A 17,860-nucleotide genomic window follows, 5' to 3' on the forward strand; every position below is an offset into this window, starting at 1 on the left:
TCACCCGCCCGCGCCCAGGGCTGGAGCCGTGCGCAGGCGCCAGTACCGCAGGGCGGGGCAGGGCAGGAGGCTGGCGCGCAGGCGCAGTGGTGCTGTGAGGTGTGAGGAGGGAGGACGGCCGGGGCTCTGAGGGGTGGACGGGGAGGGTCTGGTTTTGGGGCAGGATTGGTTATGGGGGGGCTAGGGGAGGGCAGGGCCGTGCCAGAGTTGGGGTGTGCCAGGGCAATTGGGGTGTCCGAGGGTCACTGCGAGCTACGGGTGGGACTGGGGTGCTTGCAGGGCCCGTGGGGCACGGCCATAGTGGTTATGGGGGCTGGTTATGGGCTGTGGGTTGGGGTATCCCCATTCCCTGTGCACGGGCAGCCCCAGTTTGGGTCTGGGCTCCTCAGCCGCAGAGGAGGAAGAAGACGAGAGTCAGCACACAGAGAACATCAGCCACTGCCCATGGTCTTTATTATTATTATTATTCCAGAAAAGAAAATAAAAACAACACATTTCACATAGTTGGTACAAAACCAAATTAAAGTAAACAGAGGGGTTAAAACCTGCAGCAGCAGGACCTGAGGATCCCGCTGCAGGGACTCCAATGGGAAACCTCTTTGGGAAGCGCCCACCCCGCTCCCTCCCTCCCTCCCTCTTCATAAACCCCAAGAGTCTGACACAAACACGCTTTGGTTGCTAGCAGTAAACATGGATTCTTACATTCGTCCGTCTCCTCGTAGACAATCGCGTGAGTCGAGGCTCTCGCACCCGGGGACAGCCCCTCACTGGGGACGTCTTCTCCTCATCATACATTCAAACACTCCCGTGTTCCAGCAGGACCCTGAGTGTGTGCAGCCTCACTGGCCCCATATGCATAGTGCCCAGCGCCTGCGAGCCGAGCGTGGGCAGGGGGGGTGATGATGCAGCAATTTAGGTCATTATTGTCAAGACACGGGAAGAACCACCATGGAAAAGGAGGAGATGTGACTCCATCCTGTTGTCTCCAATGTGGCTTCCCATTACAGATAAAACTCCCTGTTTCCTTGGATCCCGGTACCACGCTGGCTCCGGGGGGTGAGGGGGAACCTGAGTGATTCTCTAAGCCATTTACTTCAGCCTAGGACAGGGATGGTTACAGAGCTCCTGCCCCTGGCAGCTCTGTGTGGGGACAGTACACAGAGGACATCCTCTCCTTCATCCGTAACCTATTGGATGCTTTGGCTACATTTTTTTTCCTTTTTCTTCTTTTTCCTCTTTTGTAAACAATAATCAAGGAGAATACTGAGAGAAATGGGAAGTTTGACAGAGATCTTGACACGCACTATAGACATCTAGCAGAAAAACCACCAAACCATTAAACAGAGGGCAAGGGGGAGAGGGGGGAAAGGTCCATGGCAGGGGGGTTGGAACTGGATGATCTTAAGGTCCTTTCCAACCCAAACTATTCTATGATTCTATGATTCTTGAAGACAGAATTAAGGGGGGCAGCAGTTTCCCTGCCATAACCCAGGTGCATGGGGAAGGCCAACAGCCCCCAACACCACGGCAGCAGGGCTGAGGCGCAGGCTTAGACGCGCAGCTCAGTGCACTCTATTGCATTTACCCCGTTCAGCCAAAAGCTGTTTTGCTGAAGTAGTTTTGAACAGATCCCGTTGCTAGTCAAGAACTGACAAAGTCCTTCCCCACACCCTCCCAAGAAGACACCACCACCTCACCATTACAACTACGGGAGCAGGGCAGGCAGCCGAGGAGCCGCTCTCCATCCTCTGGGTGCTGCAGGGCAGAGAAAAGCCTCAGAGGGGTCATGAGGCTCCAGCAGCCTCAGCAAGCCCCATCCGTGAGGATGGAGTAGCTGCTCCCCGTCTGCTCCAGCCCTGCTCTGCACCTAAACCTATTGCTACCTAAAACCCAGCAGGAACAGCACCCGCATCCTGGCAGGCCAGCACAGGAAGGCTCCAGCCAGCCCCCAGGCTCCAAGTGGAGTGTTAATGCCCCAAAACCAGGGATCCAGAGTTTCCCCCAGCCATTGTGAGCCAGCATTTGGGAGAAGCCAGGAAGGGAGAAGAAAGAGGGAGCAGTTGTACCTCCCTTGGACTTGGGTCCACACTGGCACCGGGTCCCTTGTCCCAGGAGGTCACAGCAGCCCTTTGCCTGAGTTAGGCCAGGGGAAACTGAGGGTTATCCTCAATCCCAACAACATCCTTGGCCACTGTCTGCTCTTGCCATGCCCCCTGAACAGGCTGGGACCCCCATCCGAGCTTTCCAGCCCCCAGCACACGTGGCACCAGCCTGCTGGGAGCCTGTGCAACATCCCAGCCCACAAGCACTGGGAGGACTTGGACATGGGGCAGACTGGAGTGTTCCCATTGGGACAGCAGGGAGGGGACACTGGAGCATAAACAGGAGAGAGAAATGGAGGACAGTCCTCAAAAGCCACCAGGCTGGGAGAAAATCTGGAGTTGAGGAGCCAAAATGGGCTCTAGCAGCTGTTCCCATGGCACTGCCTGGCTTCTCCATCCCCACACACTGATCTACAGACCCAAACTCCTCCTCAGTCCATGGGGAAGGGAAAGAGACTCTATTAAATCACAGTTAAAAGGAAAACAAATCCCAAACACACCGAAAAACACAACTGAGAAGCTTGACAACATCAGTCCACCTGGCAAACATCCAGTGAGGTAGATCTACACTTCCAATACAAACTTGGTCATGTTTTTGTGCTGTTAGAAAAAACCCTCCTCTCTGTCCAGCACTGGGCTACAGAAGCATTTTATCCCTGAGATTGCTTGAATACCTGAGAACAACTTGCAGGAATTATGTCCTTTCTCTCTCTCTCTTTTTTCTTTTTTTTTTTCCTTTTTTTTTCTTAAAGATTAAAATATACAAAAATACAAAACCAGAATATTTATATTAAAAAAAAATAATCAAAAAAATACCACCAAAGACGACAAACAAACCCAAAGATACGTCATTCACGCACGTCCTAGTGCAGGTTTCACTTGGTGTTGGCTTTGACATGGACCAGGGGGGCTGTCCACTGGGGCAATAAATAAAGGCAAGACTTGGGGGGGGCCGGTGGGGAGGGAGGACAGCAGCAGGTAACAACCTGGGCACCTCTTCCCACTGCCCCTGGGGAGGCTCAGCCCAGGAGGATGGGATAGGCAGGAGGAGCAGAGATGTGGTTTTGTCCTGCATGGGTTTAAGCCATGGCTGGATATGTGTGAGCAGAGGGTTCTGTCCTCAGCCTCCAAGGGAAACGCTGCCAGCAACATCCCTGGGAGCTGGCTCTGCCCCATGGCTGGTGCCCAGCACTTAGGGAAGAGCATTTCTGCTCCGTGAAGCCCTTCTGCTCCCCAGCTCCGCATTTCAGAGGCAGGGACAAGCCTTAGAGGGGAGGAGCTGGCTGCATAAACCACCTTGTGCTCTCTGGGCTGGCACTTAAGAAGAGGTAAGGGGAAGGTGGTTTTCTTCCACTGTGATCTTCCCCAGGCTGCAGCTCACAGCCCGCAGCAGGCAGCGATGCTCCGTTGCCAGAGATGCTCCCTTTCCTCCCAGACTGAGCCCGAGGCCGGGCAATGGGGCAACCACATAGAAACTGCAAATCCCCAGATCAATCTGCAAGTGAGAAACCACGAGGGGACCCGTGGGGCCAGCCCACAGCATCTTCCCGGTGCTCTGCAGCCAGCCTTCCCCTCTCGGCCTCCCTCCTTGCAGTAGAGAGGGATGGGGCAGGCATAGGAGTGGGTCCCCTGCTGCTCATCCAAGCCATGCTAGAGCCTGTTTGAAACTCAGGAGAACAAGGAGCCATAAGCTCCTCCCTGAGGTGTTCTCTGCTCCTCCTCCCAGAGACACTATTGCCTGGCTTCCTTTAGGAAAAGAAACACTACTGCCTGGCTTCCTTTAGGAGAAGAATAGTTAGATCAAATACGGGTTTGGTTCTTTTTAGCTGGAAGAGGTGTGTTGGGCCCTGCTTCCCCTATGTTTGGAACAAGCCATCCTGATTAAAGGCAGAGCTTTTCCCAGGCTGGGAACAGGGGGGAAAAGGTCTGTGCAGGGACACCAGGTCCCTGCCATGAGCACTGCTGCCTTCCCTCCCCAGTCTTGCACCCTGCCGTCCCTCCTCCGAGCCCCCGCGGCTGCCCGTTGCCTTGCCAAAGCCTTTTCATCCCGATGGAAGCCCCCTCTCCCTGCTGCCCACCATCATTCCCGGGTTTCGGGGAGGAGGGCCGAGCTGTGCATGTCCTCCTCCTCTCGGAAGTAGGCAGGTTTGCCCTGGGAGCTGGGGGACTGCTGTGCTTTCACGGGGCAGTTGGCGACCATGTGGCTGATGCTCTGGCAGAAGTGGCATTTCTTGGGCTGCGGTGGGAGCTTGCACTCTTTGGCATGGTGGTCCAGCCCACCACAGTTGTAGCATCTGCGGGGGGGGAGGAGAGAGATTCCAGGAGGAGAAATACAGTGAGGTGGGATGCTGCCGTTGGCCGTGCTTGGGACCCATCTGGCTCCACAGCCAGCGCTGGGCTTCAAATGGGTGGCTGCTGCAGGGATGTGGGGCAGGCTCTTTGGGGGCAAATGGTGGCCCTGGGTTTGGTCCCTGCAGAACCCCATCTCAGCCAGTTTGGGCCTGGCTCAGTGGTGTTGCTGGTACCCAGGAGATGGCAGCAAACCCTAGCACTGAAACCAAGTATGGGGACAAAAAGCGGGGATGCTGGGGGGGCTTCCAACTCTCTGGCTCCATCATGGTTCTGGCTCCTGTGCCTACAGACCCCGCACCCAGGGTTCCATGCTATGGACCAAGCCTGCAGCAGAGCAGGAACAGGCAATAGGACAACAGCTCAGTTACAGGGACTGTGGCCACCAGTGCTGGGACAACCCCAGATGTGGTTTGTCTTGTGGCTGTACCCTTGCAGCACTCATCCCCTCAGGTGCCACAGAGCAGTGTGGCCAGAGGAAGCTGCTGCCTTGCGTGCATTTGAAATCCTGCATCCATCTAGGTCAGCCACAACCCTTTTCCCTTTGCTTTTCCTTCCTGACTCATTTGAGAACTCACTTGTGTGTGAAATGCCAGGTTGGGTGGGCAGCATCCACCGGGAAAGCCAGGATAACACATCTTGGGGCAGCCAGGATGGAGAGGATGGGAGAGGAGAGGGGATGAAGGGCTGGCCACAAGCTCGCCCTGGGGCTCCCGGCCTCACTGTGGGAGATGCTGCCAGGACGTCCGGCTGCTTCCTTCCCACAAGGAAGGGTTTCTCTCCCGGGGTGTCCCTGACCTCTGCCCTTCACTGCTGCTTTGCTGCCCTTTCCCCACCAAGCTGCATCTGCCACTCATTAACCACTAAAGGAAGCTGCTTTCCCAGAGGAAGGGTCACTGCCTGCCCCACCGGACCCAAACCCATCCCCGTGCTGCAGGCAGGGTGCTGGGCAGCTCCTGATGCCCGCAGGGCTTAGACCCTGCCCTGGATTGAGCCACCTCTTACCGGTCTCCTTTCGATCTGCGTTTCTGGAGGCTCTTGCCCTTGGGTCTCCTCTCGCTGCCGATGCAGAAGACGCCTCCTGGGCCGGTCACCCGGATGGACTCCAAACCTTTGGATGACTTCTTGAAGGTGAACTCAACAGCTTCACCTTCCTTCAGGCTGCGGAAACCCTCCATGTGCAGCTTGCTCTGGGAGGGACACAGGGAATGGATGGGGGTCAGCACAGAGCCGGGGGTCCGCCGGGAACACAATAAGCAAACACCTCGCATGGCACTAGAGCTGACATCTCCCCATGGGGATGGATATCAGGGACCAAGCACCTTAATCTCCATTAAGTCTCTGGAGCCCCATTTGATAGCACAGAGCCTTTAGTGAGCTGAGGCAGCTGGCTAAGTGGGGCTCAGTGGTTTGGCAAGCAAGGGCCAGCTCTGACCCAAATGTCAACAGGATTCACTGCAAAATGCTGACTCAGCACTCCAAAACAGCTCCTTGTTCCCAAGAACAGGTAAGAGCTGCCCCTGCACCTCCTGACACCCAGGGCTGGGGCTGCTCGCAGGGAGATACAAAACAGCATTATAAAAAGACAAAAGGACCTCAAGGCTTTGCATAGGCACGTACAGCCCTGCTCGTGGCAGGACCCATAGCAAGGGCAGGGGGCTGGAAGCTGGTACTGCTGGCCCGGGGTCCCAGCCCAGCCAGCCCCCTTGCTTCAAGCTCTTTCATTACCTCCAATAATTCATTAAGCAACTGTTTGGCCCTGGATTGTCACTGACTGGAACATCTCCTGTCCCTCCCAGGGCTGCCACATCAGTCATCACAGTGCAATTTAACCTGAGAGTTCATAAAGACCCAGGCTGGGAAGGGAGGCTAAGAAATGGCTAAAAATTCCACTCCACTTCTGTAAGTCCTGCCCATGACAAGGGGTTGGAAATAGATGATCTTTAGGTCCCTTCCAACCTAAACCAGTCCTTGCTTCTATGAGTTTAGCATAACAAATTCATAAGGAGCTGAGCTGGACGATACAGCCAATACATCTCTTGCCCCCCTGCACCAGTAAGTGCTGCCGTGAGCATCAGTGCAGGACCACTGCATCCAGCAGCGATCCAAGCAGGGCTTTTGCTCAAGTCCTTAGCAGAGCTCAAAGGAGCACGAGCAAAGAGTTAAGAGGGATTTGCTGGCAGAGGGAGGAGCAGCTCCAGGGGCTCGGGATTCAGGCTGGGGATTCCCAGCTCCGCCTGCGCCCTGCAGCGGGACCCTGCATTTATGAATGGAGCATCTCCCCCATTCATCCTGGTGAGTTCCCGTCACGTGGGCCGCGGCCGCCCATTCTTCCCGCACCGAGAGCCTCCGTGCACACGCTGCTGGGTGCATGGCCGGGTCCCCTCTTCCATCCCAACCTCACCAGGACCCGCATGGAAACACCCCACATAAAAACAAAGAGGGAAGAATTGGAGCTGTTGGGGTTTAGGAGTGATTGGTTTTCAGTGGGATCCTGCAGGACACAAGGCACATGTCCCTGCACACGAGGGAACTGGGAATGCAGCAGAGCTTGAGGAACAACCCTTGAGGCTCCTTTTTCTGCTTTTGCCCCCCCCCCCCTCCCCCCAGTTCTGTGTTTGGGGGCCCAGCTCTGGGTGGGACAGACCCATCGGGCTGGGACAAGTCACCCATATCCACCAGGTCCACTTTCCTGCTGGGGTGAGGTCCAGAGCAGGCCAGATAGGGTTGTCTGAAACCTTTGCTTTCTGACTGACTCTGCTCCCAGAAGGGAGAACCAAACCATAAGCTATGGGGTCCCCAATGACGACAAAGACATGACAGGGTCTCACAGCAACCTCTGCCCATCCAGGGCTGTGCTGGGCAGTCCCACCACCACCTACCAGTGGCAAACACCCTTCCATGCTCAGCACAACAGCCAGATGCTGCTCCCCAACTCCAGTTCAGCTTTCCCCTAGTACTGAGCATCACCAGGAAGATGCTGAGCATCACCCAGGCAAGACCTCTGTGTCCAAAGCAGCTACCAGCAGAGAACATGAGATGCTTAGCTCAGTCTCAGCACCTTGGGGTCAGTCACCAACCCACATGAGGTGGCTTGGGCCACAGGGGCAGCCACAGAGGGTGAATTTGCCCCACTCCATCAGCAGCAGCGTTTTGGGGGTGAGGAGCTGAGCATCACTCCATGGTGATCATCACTTGCATGGCACAGGAGGTGGCTGCAGGACAAGAGCCAGGTCCTCCCGCAGCTCCTGATGGGGTGTTTACAGCCCCAGCAGCCCAGCTGTGTTTACACTATGGAGATGAAAACCCCCAGGCACTCAGCCCCAAGCCTCAGGACAAAGCCGAGCCATGGCAGGGGGGACCGTGGCACACAGAGACTGCCTCCCCCCCGGCTCAGAGCCCCATGCCTTGGGCAGCATCACCCATGGGCAGCCGAACTGCTACACCCCGTGAGCCACCCGCTACCCCCATGGTGAGGAAGAGGAGGAAGAGCTGGGACAGAAGCTGCCGCAACATGACGGGGAAGCGATTTGTTTTCCAGGAGCGGGTGAGGATGACAACGGCCCCCCCGGCCCCCGGCCCCCTCCGCCAAAAGGCCAAAGGAAACGCCCTCTCCCCAGGGAAGGAAGGGGGGCAGCGGCCGGAGCGCCCCAGCTCTCCCCCCACCGAAGCCTTTTGATGTGAGCTGCGGAGTGGCTGGTGGTCCCTGCGCATCCCCCCTGCCCCCTTCCCAAAACACACACATTGCTGGCATTCCTCTGTTATCAGATAGGTAATCAAACTGCAGCCCATTGAATTAGCTGCATACCTCCTGCATCTGAAAGGAAGGGGCCCAGAGCCCCTGTCCCACACCACACACAAAGCCGGAGCCTTCCCAGGCCTCCGCGCACACACACACACCCCCCCAAAAACTAAAGAGAGGAAGGGGGGGATTGGAGCGAGCCGGGGATGCTGGGGATGGGGGGAGCGCAGGGGAGGGCCAGGGCCGGGAGCCACCGGCCAGCGAGAACAAAGGGCCGGCGGCGGCCGCGCTCCCGCTGCCCAAATTCCAGGAGTTCCAGGCCACGGTGGGGGGAGGAAGGGTGGCCGGCATGGCCGCGGCCCCCTGAACCCCTGCAGCCCCTCGCCCAGGGGAGCTGGCTCTCACCCGCTGGGTGCTGGGGTCCCATGGTGGAGCTGAGGGGTCACGGGTGGGGGGGTGTAGGGTGACCCTCTGGGCTTGGGATCACAAAGCATTGCCATCCACATCAAGCTGCTTTAAGGCATAGCCGAGCGCAAAGGTTTCATTTGTCATCATTAGGGTCCAGAGTTAACCACTGGGACAAGGAACAGAGGCAGGGCTGGCACAGCTTCACCCAGCTCTCCATGACCCCCCCGGGTTCCCTCTCACCAAGCATCACAGTGGGCACCTCTCCTCTTTTCCACCCATCCCACACTCCAGCAGCTCTGTGGTTATTTATGGCAGACAAAGACACAGCACGTGAGCAGCTGAGTGCTGCCCATCACCCCTGCACCCCACCTGCACACGGGTGCCTTCATCCCTCTTCTTCCTCCCACCCCGCAAATCCCTCATCGCAGATGCCAGCATTGCCCCTCCCAGAGGGGTGACACCGTGGAGCACCTCAAATCCAGCCACTGCTCCCCAAAATGCCAGGCTCTGGTTCACCCCCTCCCAACCAGGCTCCGGAGGGGCTCAGCAAGCCCCGGGGTCACCATTGTCCCCGTGGCCTCCCCAGCGCGACACAAGGGGACGTTTATTCCCAACCAGCCCTGGCCACTCAATCAAACCATCTTTGTGTGCAGAGGGGCCTGGGGCGGAGCGGCCGCTGCACCTCCTGCACCTCCTCTCGCTGTGCCGGAACCTTCCAGCCCTTTAAACTTCAATCCTTGGAAAACCAGCCTGGTTGGGATGCTGCCTTAGGAGCCGGAATGCGGTGGCAGCTGAGCCATGCACAGCAACTCGGGCAGCCTGACCCCGCTCCAGTGCCTTGTGCCTCAGTTTCCCCCACTCTACAGAGGGGATGTGGCCCACAGGGGTGAGGAAGGATGGACCCCAGCATGTCCCAGTGGTGGGCACAGGGACTGCTGTGCCCATGGGGTTCTGTGCCCCCATCACTGCACCCTGCTTTCTCAGCCAGCACCCTCAGCTACACCCAGGGCTCCACAGGCCCTGTGCTGCCCCCCCGGCCCCAGCACCCCATCTCTGCCCCCCAGAATCCCTTGTTCTGCTCAAGCCATCCCTGTGCTGATGGCTCCTGTGCATCAGCTGACCTGGTTGGGATGCAGGGCACCCCCAGCCATCTTCACCCCACAGTGATCCTAAAGGACTCATCCCAAGGGAGCAGCCCCAGCCCTCGGCCACCCCCAGCCCTGCAGGGCTCAGACTGGGCACAGAGCAGCGCTGTCCATGGCTCCTGCACCAGCAATAAGCTGGTGTGCATGGGCTCACCCAGTGCTGGGGGCACAGCTCCTGTTGCCACCAGGCAATGCCATCACCATTCCTGCTGGGATGCAGCAGCCTCAGCTCAGCTCCCAGCCCTGTTCCAGCAGAGCTGGGCACTGCCTCACAGCAAACAGCCCCCAAAGCACATTTGGGCAGGGTCTGGCTCTGTGACACAAGCCCCAATGCCACAGCAGGGCCACCATCAGCCATGAGGCCAGCCGGGAAACATCCCTTTGCCTTCACAGCCCCTGCATGAATTCATCCCGGAGGAAAGCCCTTCCCTGTCCCCAAACCACACAGGAAATCTCCCGGTGCCAGCATTTCAAGGGCCAGGGTCTGTGCTGCTGCTACTTTGGGGCTCACACACATAAGACTTGGAGCAGGAATCGCCCCATTCCCCTTCCTGCACACCTCAGCCCTGCACAAGCACCCGGTGGATGCTCCTCGGGAAAGAGGGTCCTTCCTTAGCTCCGGAGTCTTGTGCAGAGATAAAGGGGATGATGCCTGTGATGAGCCCATCAGGGGATCTAGCAGGACATTACCAAGGCTCTTGGACAGTGTCTCCCTACTGTCATCTGGAGCAATAACCCCATGGATTTATTCCCCCAATGAAGTAAAACCAAAATAAAGCCATTTTGCTACCAAAGAAACTACATTTGCACCTCTTTTTCCACCATAAACCAGCAGCATTGAACGGCAGATACTGATTCTGGAAAAGAAAGCATTCACCGCAGAGCTAACCCTGCTACCTGCCCGAAATTCACACTTTCAGCTCCCTTAGCTGTGTTTTTCCCGATCCCCAAAGTCCCAAACCCTCCTGCACTTCCCAGGGCAGCTCATTGAGATCAGCGTTAATCTCATACTCCCACATTAAAGCAGGGGCACGGGCAGCGCATCTTCCATCAGGGATTCTGTCTTCATCCCACTTTTACTGGGAGTAAATAGGGAAAAGGAAACGCTGGGGCTGAGGGTGGCAGGGGCAGGGTCTCGCCAAGCCAGCGGCTCCATCCCAGCCTGCCCCAGCTCCATCCCTGGCTTTAACGGGAGCAATCCCATTCATTTGGGCCATTTTATCTGGGAGACCATTTAAGGGTGTTTTCTCTCCCTGCCCCTCACCCTGGGGCTGAGAGGGGGAGCTGGGGGAAGGGATGTGCCTGCAGCCATCAGTTAATCTTTAGACAGAGACAGGAGGCTCTTTTTTTGTGTGTGGGGATGGAATAAAGCTGCTCTCTTTCACCATTCCTCTTTCACCATTCGCCATCAGGATGCGGAGATGCCATTTTAGTGCAGCGGCTACTTAAAAAGCCCAAACAAACCAAAAACCAAACCAACAAAGAACCAAACCAAACCAAACATTTGATCCTACTGGATTTTCTCCAAGGCAAAGCTCCAGCTGTTTCTCTCCAGGGAATCCCTTCCCCAGGGACACATGCAATGCTGGTGCTGCTGGGTCCTGCAGCCACCCACACCAGCACCTTGGGGTGACCCTGGTCCCAGAGATCAAATGCAGGAGCGATGCACATGAGAAAGCAGAAAATGAGAGATATTAAACGTGTCCTGGGTCTGTGTGAGCATCATGGATCCAACGAACTGACCCAAAGAGCTGCTCTGAAGTGTTCCCTGTTTGCTGCACCCCAGCTCTGCACACACAGATCCCTCCAGGTGGATCCTTCCCTGCATCCCGGAGCCAGGAAAGTGCAGCCCGTGGGAAGGTTGGACTATGGTCCCCAATAGAGAAACCCTTCCTTATGCCCCTGCCTTTGCTCATGGATGGAGCTGCCTCCAAACACGTGCTTTATTTCTGCTTTTATGTCATGCTGGTGTCTTGCCTGGTACCAAACCCCACTGCATGCAGGGGGTCAGCACAAGTGCAGGTTGCAGCTGAGCTGGTTGAGCACAGCTGAGTGCAGGTTACAACCTAAACAGCAGCCATCAACCTCCTGCATCCCATTCCCTGCCGCACTGAATGGGGATGGAGCCTGTCACCAACTGCCACTGCTCCTGGGGTGGCAGCACCCAAGGGACTGCAAGGGGAACCAAAGCCCCCAGTGCTGGCATATGCCCAGCTGGCCCCATGCTGCCCTGGGCACTCAGGCAGGACAGGGACACCACATCCCAACCCCAGGGAGTGTAACTGTGTGCACGGCCTTGTGTCCCTACAGGGACACACAGGACCACATCACTGAGATGGCAGTGACCAAAAGCCCCATGGCCACAGCACCCGCAGGGTACCAGCAGTGCCCCGCATCTCTCTTCACAAGCATCATGAGAAGGAACAAGAAACGTACATGTAAAACCACCTTTATCAGGGATTTCGACCCATCAGCTTGGAGAAAAGCCCGGAGACAGAGATCCAAGCAGATCCAAGCCTGGAGACAGAGATCCAAGCCCCCAGGGATGACAAGAGCTGTGCTCCCACCTCCTGCTCCGGTCAGCAGCGCTGAGCCATGGGCAGGTTTTCTCCTCTCCCTTTTTCCAGGTCGCTTTCCCCACAGTCCCGTCAGTGATGCTCAGAGCCACAGCGTGGGCCCGGGAGCCACATCCCCAGGAAACCACTGCAGCTTCTGGCTTGTCACCAGCTCCAGCCTGAATTCTGCCACCCTCAGCCCTTTGCCTCCCCGGGAGGACCTGCTCTGCTCCTCTGTGCTTCATCCCCCCCCTTATCTCCTCACTGCTCCCAAATGAATCCATCTCCAGTGTCCAGGGGAGGCATTTGAACCCAAATGCCTCATTTTTAGCTCATAATGTGAGGGAAAGGCAGCCCCGAGGAGCCCTGTTAGTCTCCTGTCCTGCCGAGATTTTAATCTCTTTGTGATCAGATAAAGGGAGAGGGAGATGGAGACGCGCTCCCTGCAGAGAAGGGCCATTCAGACCTGGTTCCTGTAATAAAGTGATTTAATAGATCTAAAGAGGCCAATTCCCTTCTTTCTCCCACAATTACTTCCTGTGGGTCATCATTCACATATGTAAATGAAGACGGGAAGGAGAAGATTATGGGGGGCTCTGGGGTGTTAAACCCCAATAGCTGGCTTGGGGCACCCCAAGCCCTGTGTGTTGTTCCCCCTGGTTGTGGCTTTTGCCCTCCATGGCCTGACTCACTCTGTAGGGAGCAGAGCCGGCACCGGCTCTTGGGAAGCACCCGGATGCTGGGATGGGAAAAGCATCAGTAGAAGGGCCACAAAAAAGCCACGCAAAAGCAACAAGGCCAGAACGAGAGCATGAATTTGGTCCCTCTCTGAGGAGGGGACGGGGCTGAGCCAGTGCTGGGATGCTCCATGGTGGGAGATCAGCCCTGGCTGTTCCATTGCAAGCAAGCAGCGACTTTGTGCCACCAGTGAGAGGGGCAGGAGGCAAAGCCCGACCTGAAGGAGAAACAACATCAGCCCGAAGCTGCCCCACTTCTGGTGGTACAAAACCCCTCTGCAGCCACACACACTGTCCCTCTGCTACCCAAACACCCACTTCCACCCCGCATCCACCGCATCTCCTGAATGCGGCAAACCCTGCGCATGGGACCCCGTGGGGAGCACCAGGAGGCTGCACCTCTCCCCGGGCGGTGGGATGTTCCCGGCAGAGGCAACACAGCCAATTCTCTTTTCCTACAGGAATGTGAGCAAGAGCAATCAGGAAACCAGACTGTCTATGGGCAATAAACCCCCAGGAGAAGGGCGGGAGGCTTCCCCCACGGGCACCAGGTCCCGCTGTGCTACATTGAGATGCAAAGACCCATTTGCTCTCAGAGCACCAGGATCCAGTTTTCGGTTTTCACTGGCTGATTTGGAGCCCTCACCTCCAATCCCAGCTGCCCAGGATGATAGCTCCGATCCAGGCAATTTAACCATGCTAAAGCCAAGGAGAAGGGATTTGCTTCTCCCACCTTCACTTGCCAAACTGCCATAGCCCTGCCTGGAGCAGCCGCTGTGCGAGCCCTGCACAGCCTCAGGCTCAGTCTTTCACCCCCATCCTATCTGCAGACCAGAGGCTCGACCCAAATTTGAGGGGATTTGGGCCCATGGAGAGCAGCAGCCACTGAAGCCGGGCTGGCCCAGGGGCTCCCTGGAGCCAGCAACCTTTCATTGCCTTAGCCCAAATCCCATGTGGCTGCTCCCAACCATACCCACAGAACCACTTGTGCTTGCAGCACAGATCGAGAGCTCACTCTGCTCCCCACCAAGGATGGCAGCCACTTTCCCAGGGTGACTGGCATGGGCCACACTCATCACACAAACACAAGCACTGGCTCCGATTTGAGCACTATGTAATCACCAAACAGTTTGGGTTAGAACGGACCTCAAAGCTCATCCAGTTCCATCCCCCTGCCACAGGCAGGGACACCTTCCACTAGAGCAGCTTGCTCCAGACCATCTCCAAACCCGTTCCACCACGAGGTGTAGGGGGGTTTAAGCAGCTGCAGCCCCACATCCACAACTCCCCTCAACACAGGATTACAGACACGTGTGGGGCTTTCCCCACTCAGCAAGGTGCTTGTGCATCAAACCCGGACACAAAACTGCCACTATAACACAGGATCCACAGGTTCACATACACCTCACACGCCTTTGTGCAACCCGCAACCAAAAGAAGGGGCCCGGGCAAGAGGTATCCTCACTCCGGGATGAGCCAGAGCTGGGGAAAGCCCAGTCCTGCATCCATGCCTGGCTCAGGGCTCCAGGACCCTGCACCGCGGATAAACCAGCTCTTCCCCGGGTCCCTCCATGGAGGGAGCAGCATCCCTGCTCCAGCCCATCCCGCGGGCACCTGCTCCCCGGCTCCAGCGGCTCCCCAGGAAGCCACGATGGGAAAATTAAACCGTTCGGGGATCAGCTTACAGGGCCGGTCCCCGGAGAGGAGCCCTGGGCTGCATGGGGGCGAGCGGCCGTGCCCGACCTCCGGGAAAACGGACCCGAGGGATCCCGGCTTCCCCGGGATGCGGAGCGGGGATGGGGGAAGCGGCGCGGGGTCCCCGTCCCGTCCAGCATCCTCCCAGGGGCTTCCCCTCGCTTCCCTCCCCAGAACCCAGCGTGGATCCGGCTCCGTACCTGGTGCACGAAGACATCGACGGGCGAGTCCAGGGTCGCGCCGCCCTTGGCGGTCATGGAGAGGAAGCCGAAGCCCATGCGGACATTGAACCATTTACAGATGCCGGAGCCGTGCAGAGGCTGAGATTCGTTCTCGGCCTTGGGCGAGTCTCCGGCCGGTTCCTCGCCCGGCTTCGCACCTGGAGAGAGACCCACGGAGCCGCTGAGCCGGGGGCTGGGGGAGCCGCGGGTCCCCCCGGCCCAGCCGCCCCGCACCCGGCCCGTAGAAGGAGCCCCCGAATCCCGCTGGGGCTTCCGAGGCTGGAAAAGGCGAGGAAAAAGATAGAGCCCCCCCAGACCCACCCGAGCAGAGCGCTCGGCTCTGCCTCCACGTGTGCGTGGGGATCGCCCCAGGAGCGGGACAAAACCAAGGCATGACCCAGGCGGTGCGTGGGGTGGGGGCCCCAAATCCGTTGTCCCCGTGGAAACGTTAAAAACGAAAAAAAAAACCCACAACAAACCCATATTAAAAAATCCCCCCAAAGAAAAAACAAAATAATGTAAAAATAAAAAGAAAAAAATCCAAACCCACAACTAAAAATCCAAATCTACCAAAAAAGGGAGAAACTGCCCCAAAATACGCACCCGAAATCCCCCTGTCCCCAGGCAGCCACGCTGGAGCGAGGCTCTCCCCCGCCGTCAGCATCCCCCCGCTCCCCCCCCCCGCTCCCAAATAACCCCACAGTCACCACCGGCCCCAAACTTTGGGCTCATCCTTGGGCTGGGGGGGGGGGGGTGTGAAAATCAAATAAATAACCCTATCCCTGCCCCCCAAACCCCCCCAGAGCTGCAGCGGGGGAGCGGGGCCACGCCGGGCCCGGCCTCGCTGCTGGGGTGCGATGGGGCTGGATGGGGGGGGGGGGGGTTCCGCACCCCCCCCATAGCGGGCTCTGCCGCTGTTATTAATAACCGAGGCGGGCTGCGACAATAATATAACTTAACCTGCGAACTGCTGGTTGGAAACAGACCCCATCCCGACACTCGCTCGCAAATCCCGAGTTGTGGCTGTTACCGCCTCCTCCTCCCTCCTCCTCCTCGGCCAGCTTTGAGGGTATCGGCCCAAAAAAAAAAAAAAAAAAGAAAAAGAGAAAAAAAAAAAAAAAAAGAAGAAGGAGGAAAAAAAAAAAAAAGGAAAGAAAAAAAAATCCCAACCCAACAAAAAAAGCGGCTCAGACCCCGCCGGGAGGGAGCCGGGAGCGGTTTGACTCCATCTTCCCTCCAACAATAGGGGGGGAGGGAGCGGGAGGGGTTTCTCAAAGGCTCCCAAATTCTCGCAGACAATAGCAGCCCCCGCCCCCCCACCCCAGGACCCACCCGCGGGGCTGGGGGGCGCCGGGCCCCGCTCCGCCATCCCGGCCCCACGTGATCCTAATTAACACCCACCCCCCCCACCGGTAATAGCAACACATTCCGGGAGGGATTTGGAGGGGGGGGCAGGGTGTGTGGAGAGTTGACCCCCCCCCCCTCCACAGCTTAGGGGCGAGGCCACCTGTCAATGGAGACGTGACCCCCGGGGGGTGGGACCCCGAGGGCTGGGGGCTCATCCACCTCGTTCCTCCGTTCTCCCCCCGCCGCTGCCCCCCCCACAAGCGGAACCACCTGCGAGCCGTGTCCCGGGACGGGAACCGGGACCGGGCTGATTCACCACGGGGGGGGGTTATCAGGGACACCGGGGGCTTCCCCCGCCCCCAGCCCCATCCCGTGTCCCGTGACTGAGCCGTGCACCCCCGGGGCCGTTTCCCTCCATAGGCTGTGCCGGGGGGGGGGGAGCTGGTCCGGAGCCCCCCGGGCCGGGCGGGGACAAAGGGCGAGTGACCAGGGCTCCATTTCCGGCGGCGGACAATGCCCTGCTGCCGGCCTGGCCCGTGGGGGCACAGCGCCGCCCGCCGCCCCTCCCGGCCTGCGCTGGGGTACGTGGTGGCCCCCCCAGAATGGGGGTGAGCGGACAGTGCCCCCCCCATAGGGAATGCTGGGGGGGGTGCATTGACCGCGGCCGCCCCACGCAGGACTCGCTCCCCGTGGGGTCACTGAGGGGATCCGGGGGTGGGGAGGGGCTCTGTGGGGCGGGGGGGGCACCCCGATGATCCCGGTGTCACTCGTGGACCCCTCCCCCCCCCCCGGGCCCGGTCGGTGCTACCGGTAAGATCCCGCGTGGGGCAGCCCCACGTGAAGGCTCCGCGGCGGCGGCGCTGGCCATGGTGCTGAACGGCCCCGGCCCTGTCCAGGGTCCTGCGCTCCTGCCTTCCTCCTCCTCCCTTCCTCCTCTTCCTCCCGCCCTTCCTCCTCCTCCTCCTGCCCACCATCAAGGTTATCCCCACCCGAGGGCTCCGCGCTGCCCGTTCCCCGCAAAGCCGAGCGGGGCTGGGGTGACAGCGGGGGGGGGAGGGCTTCTCCCTGCAGGGAAATGGGGCAGACTTCGGGAGGAGGCAGCTGGGGCTGCCCCCCTGCCCGTCAGGGCTCTGCAGCTCCCTCAGCTGGGTCCCCACGGCTGGAGCAGGAGGTGCCCGTGACCTGCCCACAGCAGCGTTAATTCCATGATGCTCGTCGGGGTTTCCTCATCTTTACGGTGTTTTTAATGGGGATGGACCAGGAGGTTGAGGAAACTCCACTGGTCTCTTATTAACATCAGTCCTGACCCAAATCCAACGAGCAGCCCCTCCTCTGCCGCTGCAGGGCAGCAGAGTCCAGCCGGGTGCTTACCGGGATCCCCACTCCCATCCACAACCAGGCTTGTGCAGCCTGCAGAGCTCTGTACCGGGGCTGGTGACAGACCACGGTGTGTTCTCACACTTGCTCCTGCTCCCCTCTCCTTGCCGGCACCCACAGCCGTCCATGGGGATCCGCTGCGGGAGCGCTCCCGGTGGCTGCATGCATCTGTCCCCCCCTCC

General features: G+C 58.5%; 1 protein-coding gene across 1 annotated transcript; it reads right to left on the reverse strand.

Moving 5' to 3' along the window:
- Window positions 1-4,118: 4,118 nt before the first annotated feature.
- On the reverse strand, window positions 4,119-16,045 carry LIN28A (lin-28 homolog A). The gene is made up of 4 exons (XM_034069175.1): window positions 15,915-16,045; window positions 14,934-15,112; window positions 5,457-5,641; window positions 4,119-4,396 (listed from the first exon to the last, which is right to left on the reverse strand). The coding sequence occupies exons 1-4, from the start codon at window positions 15,943-15,945 to the stop codon at window positions 4,183-4,185; spliced, it is 609 nt and encodes a 202-aa protein (XP_033925066.1). The 5' UTR covers window positions 15,946-16,045; the 3' UTR covers window positions 4,119-4,182.
- Window positions 16,046-17,860: the final 1,815 nt, after the last annotated feature.

The sequence above is a fragment of the Melopsittacus undulatus genome, chromosome 14 (assembly GCF_012275295.1).
Source record: "Melopsittacus undulatus isolate bMelUnd1 chromosome 14, bMelUnd1.mat.Z, whole genome shotgun sequence".
Lineage (NCBI taxonomy): Eukaryota > Metazoa > Chordata > Aves > Psittaciformes > Psittaculidae > Melopsittacus > Melopsittacus undulatus.

Coding starts and splice junctions, on each gene's coding strand:
- LIN28A (XM_034069175.1), bottom strand. CDS start 15,945: ATGGGGTCTGTTTCCAACCAGCAGTTCGCAG. Junction 5,642..14,933: donor TCGATGTCTTCGTGCACCAG/GTACGGAGCCGG, acceptor TGTCCCTCCCAG/AGCAAGCTGCACATGGAGGG. Junction 4,397..5,456: donor CGCAGATCGAAAGGAGACCG/GTAAGAGGTGGC, acceptor CCCCCCCCGCAG/ATGCTACAACTGTGGTGGGC.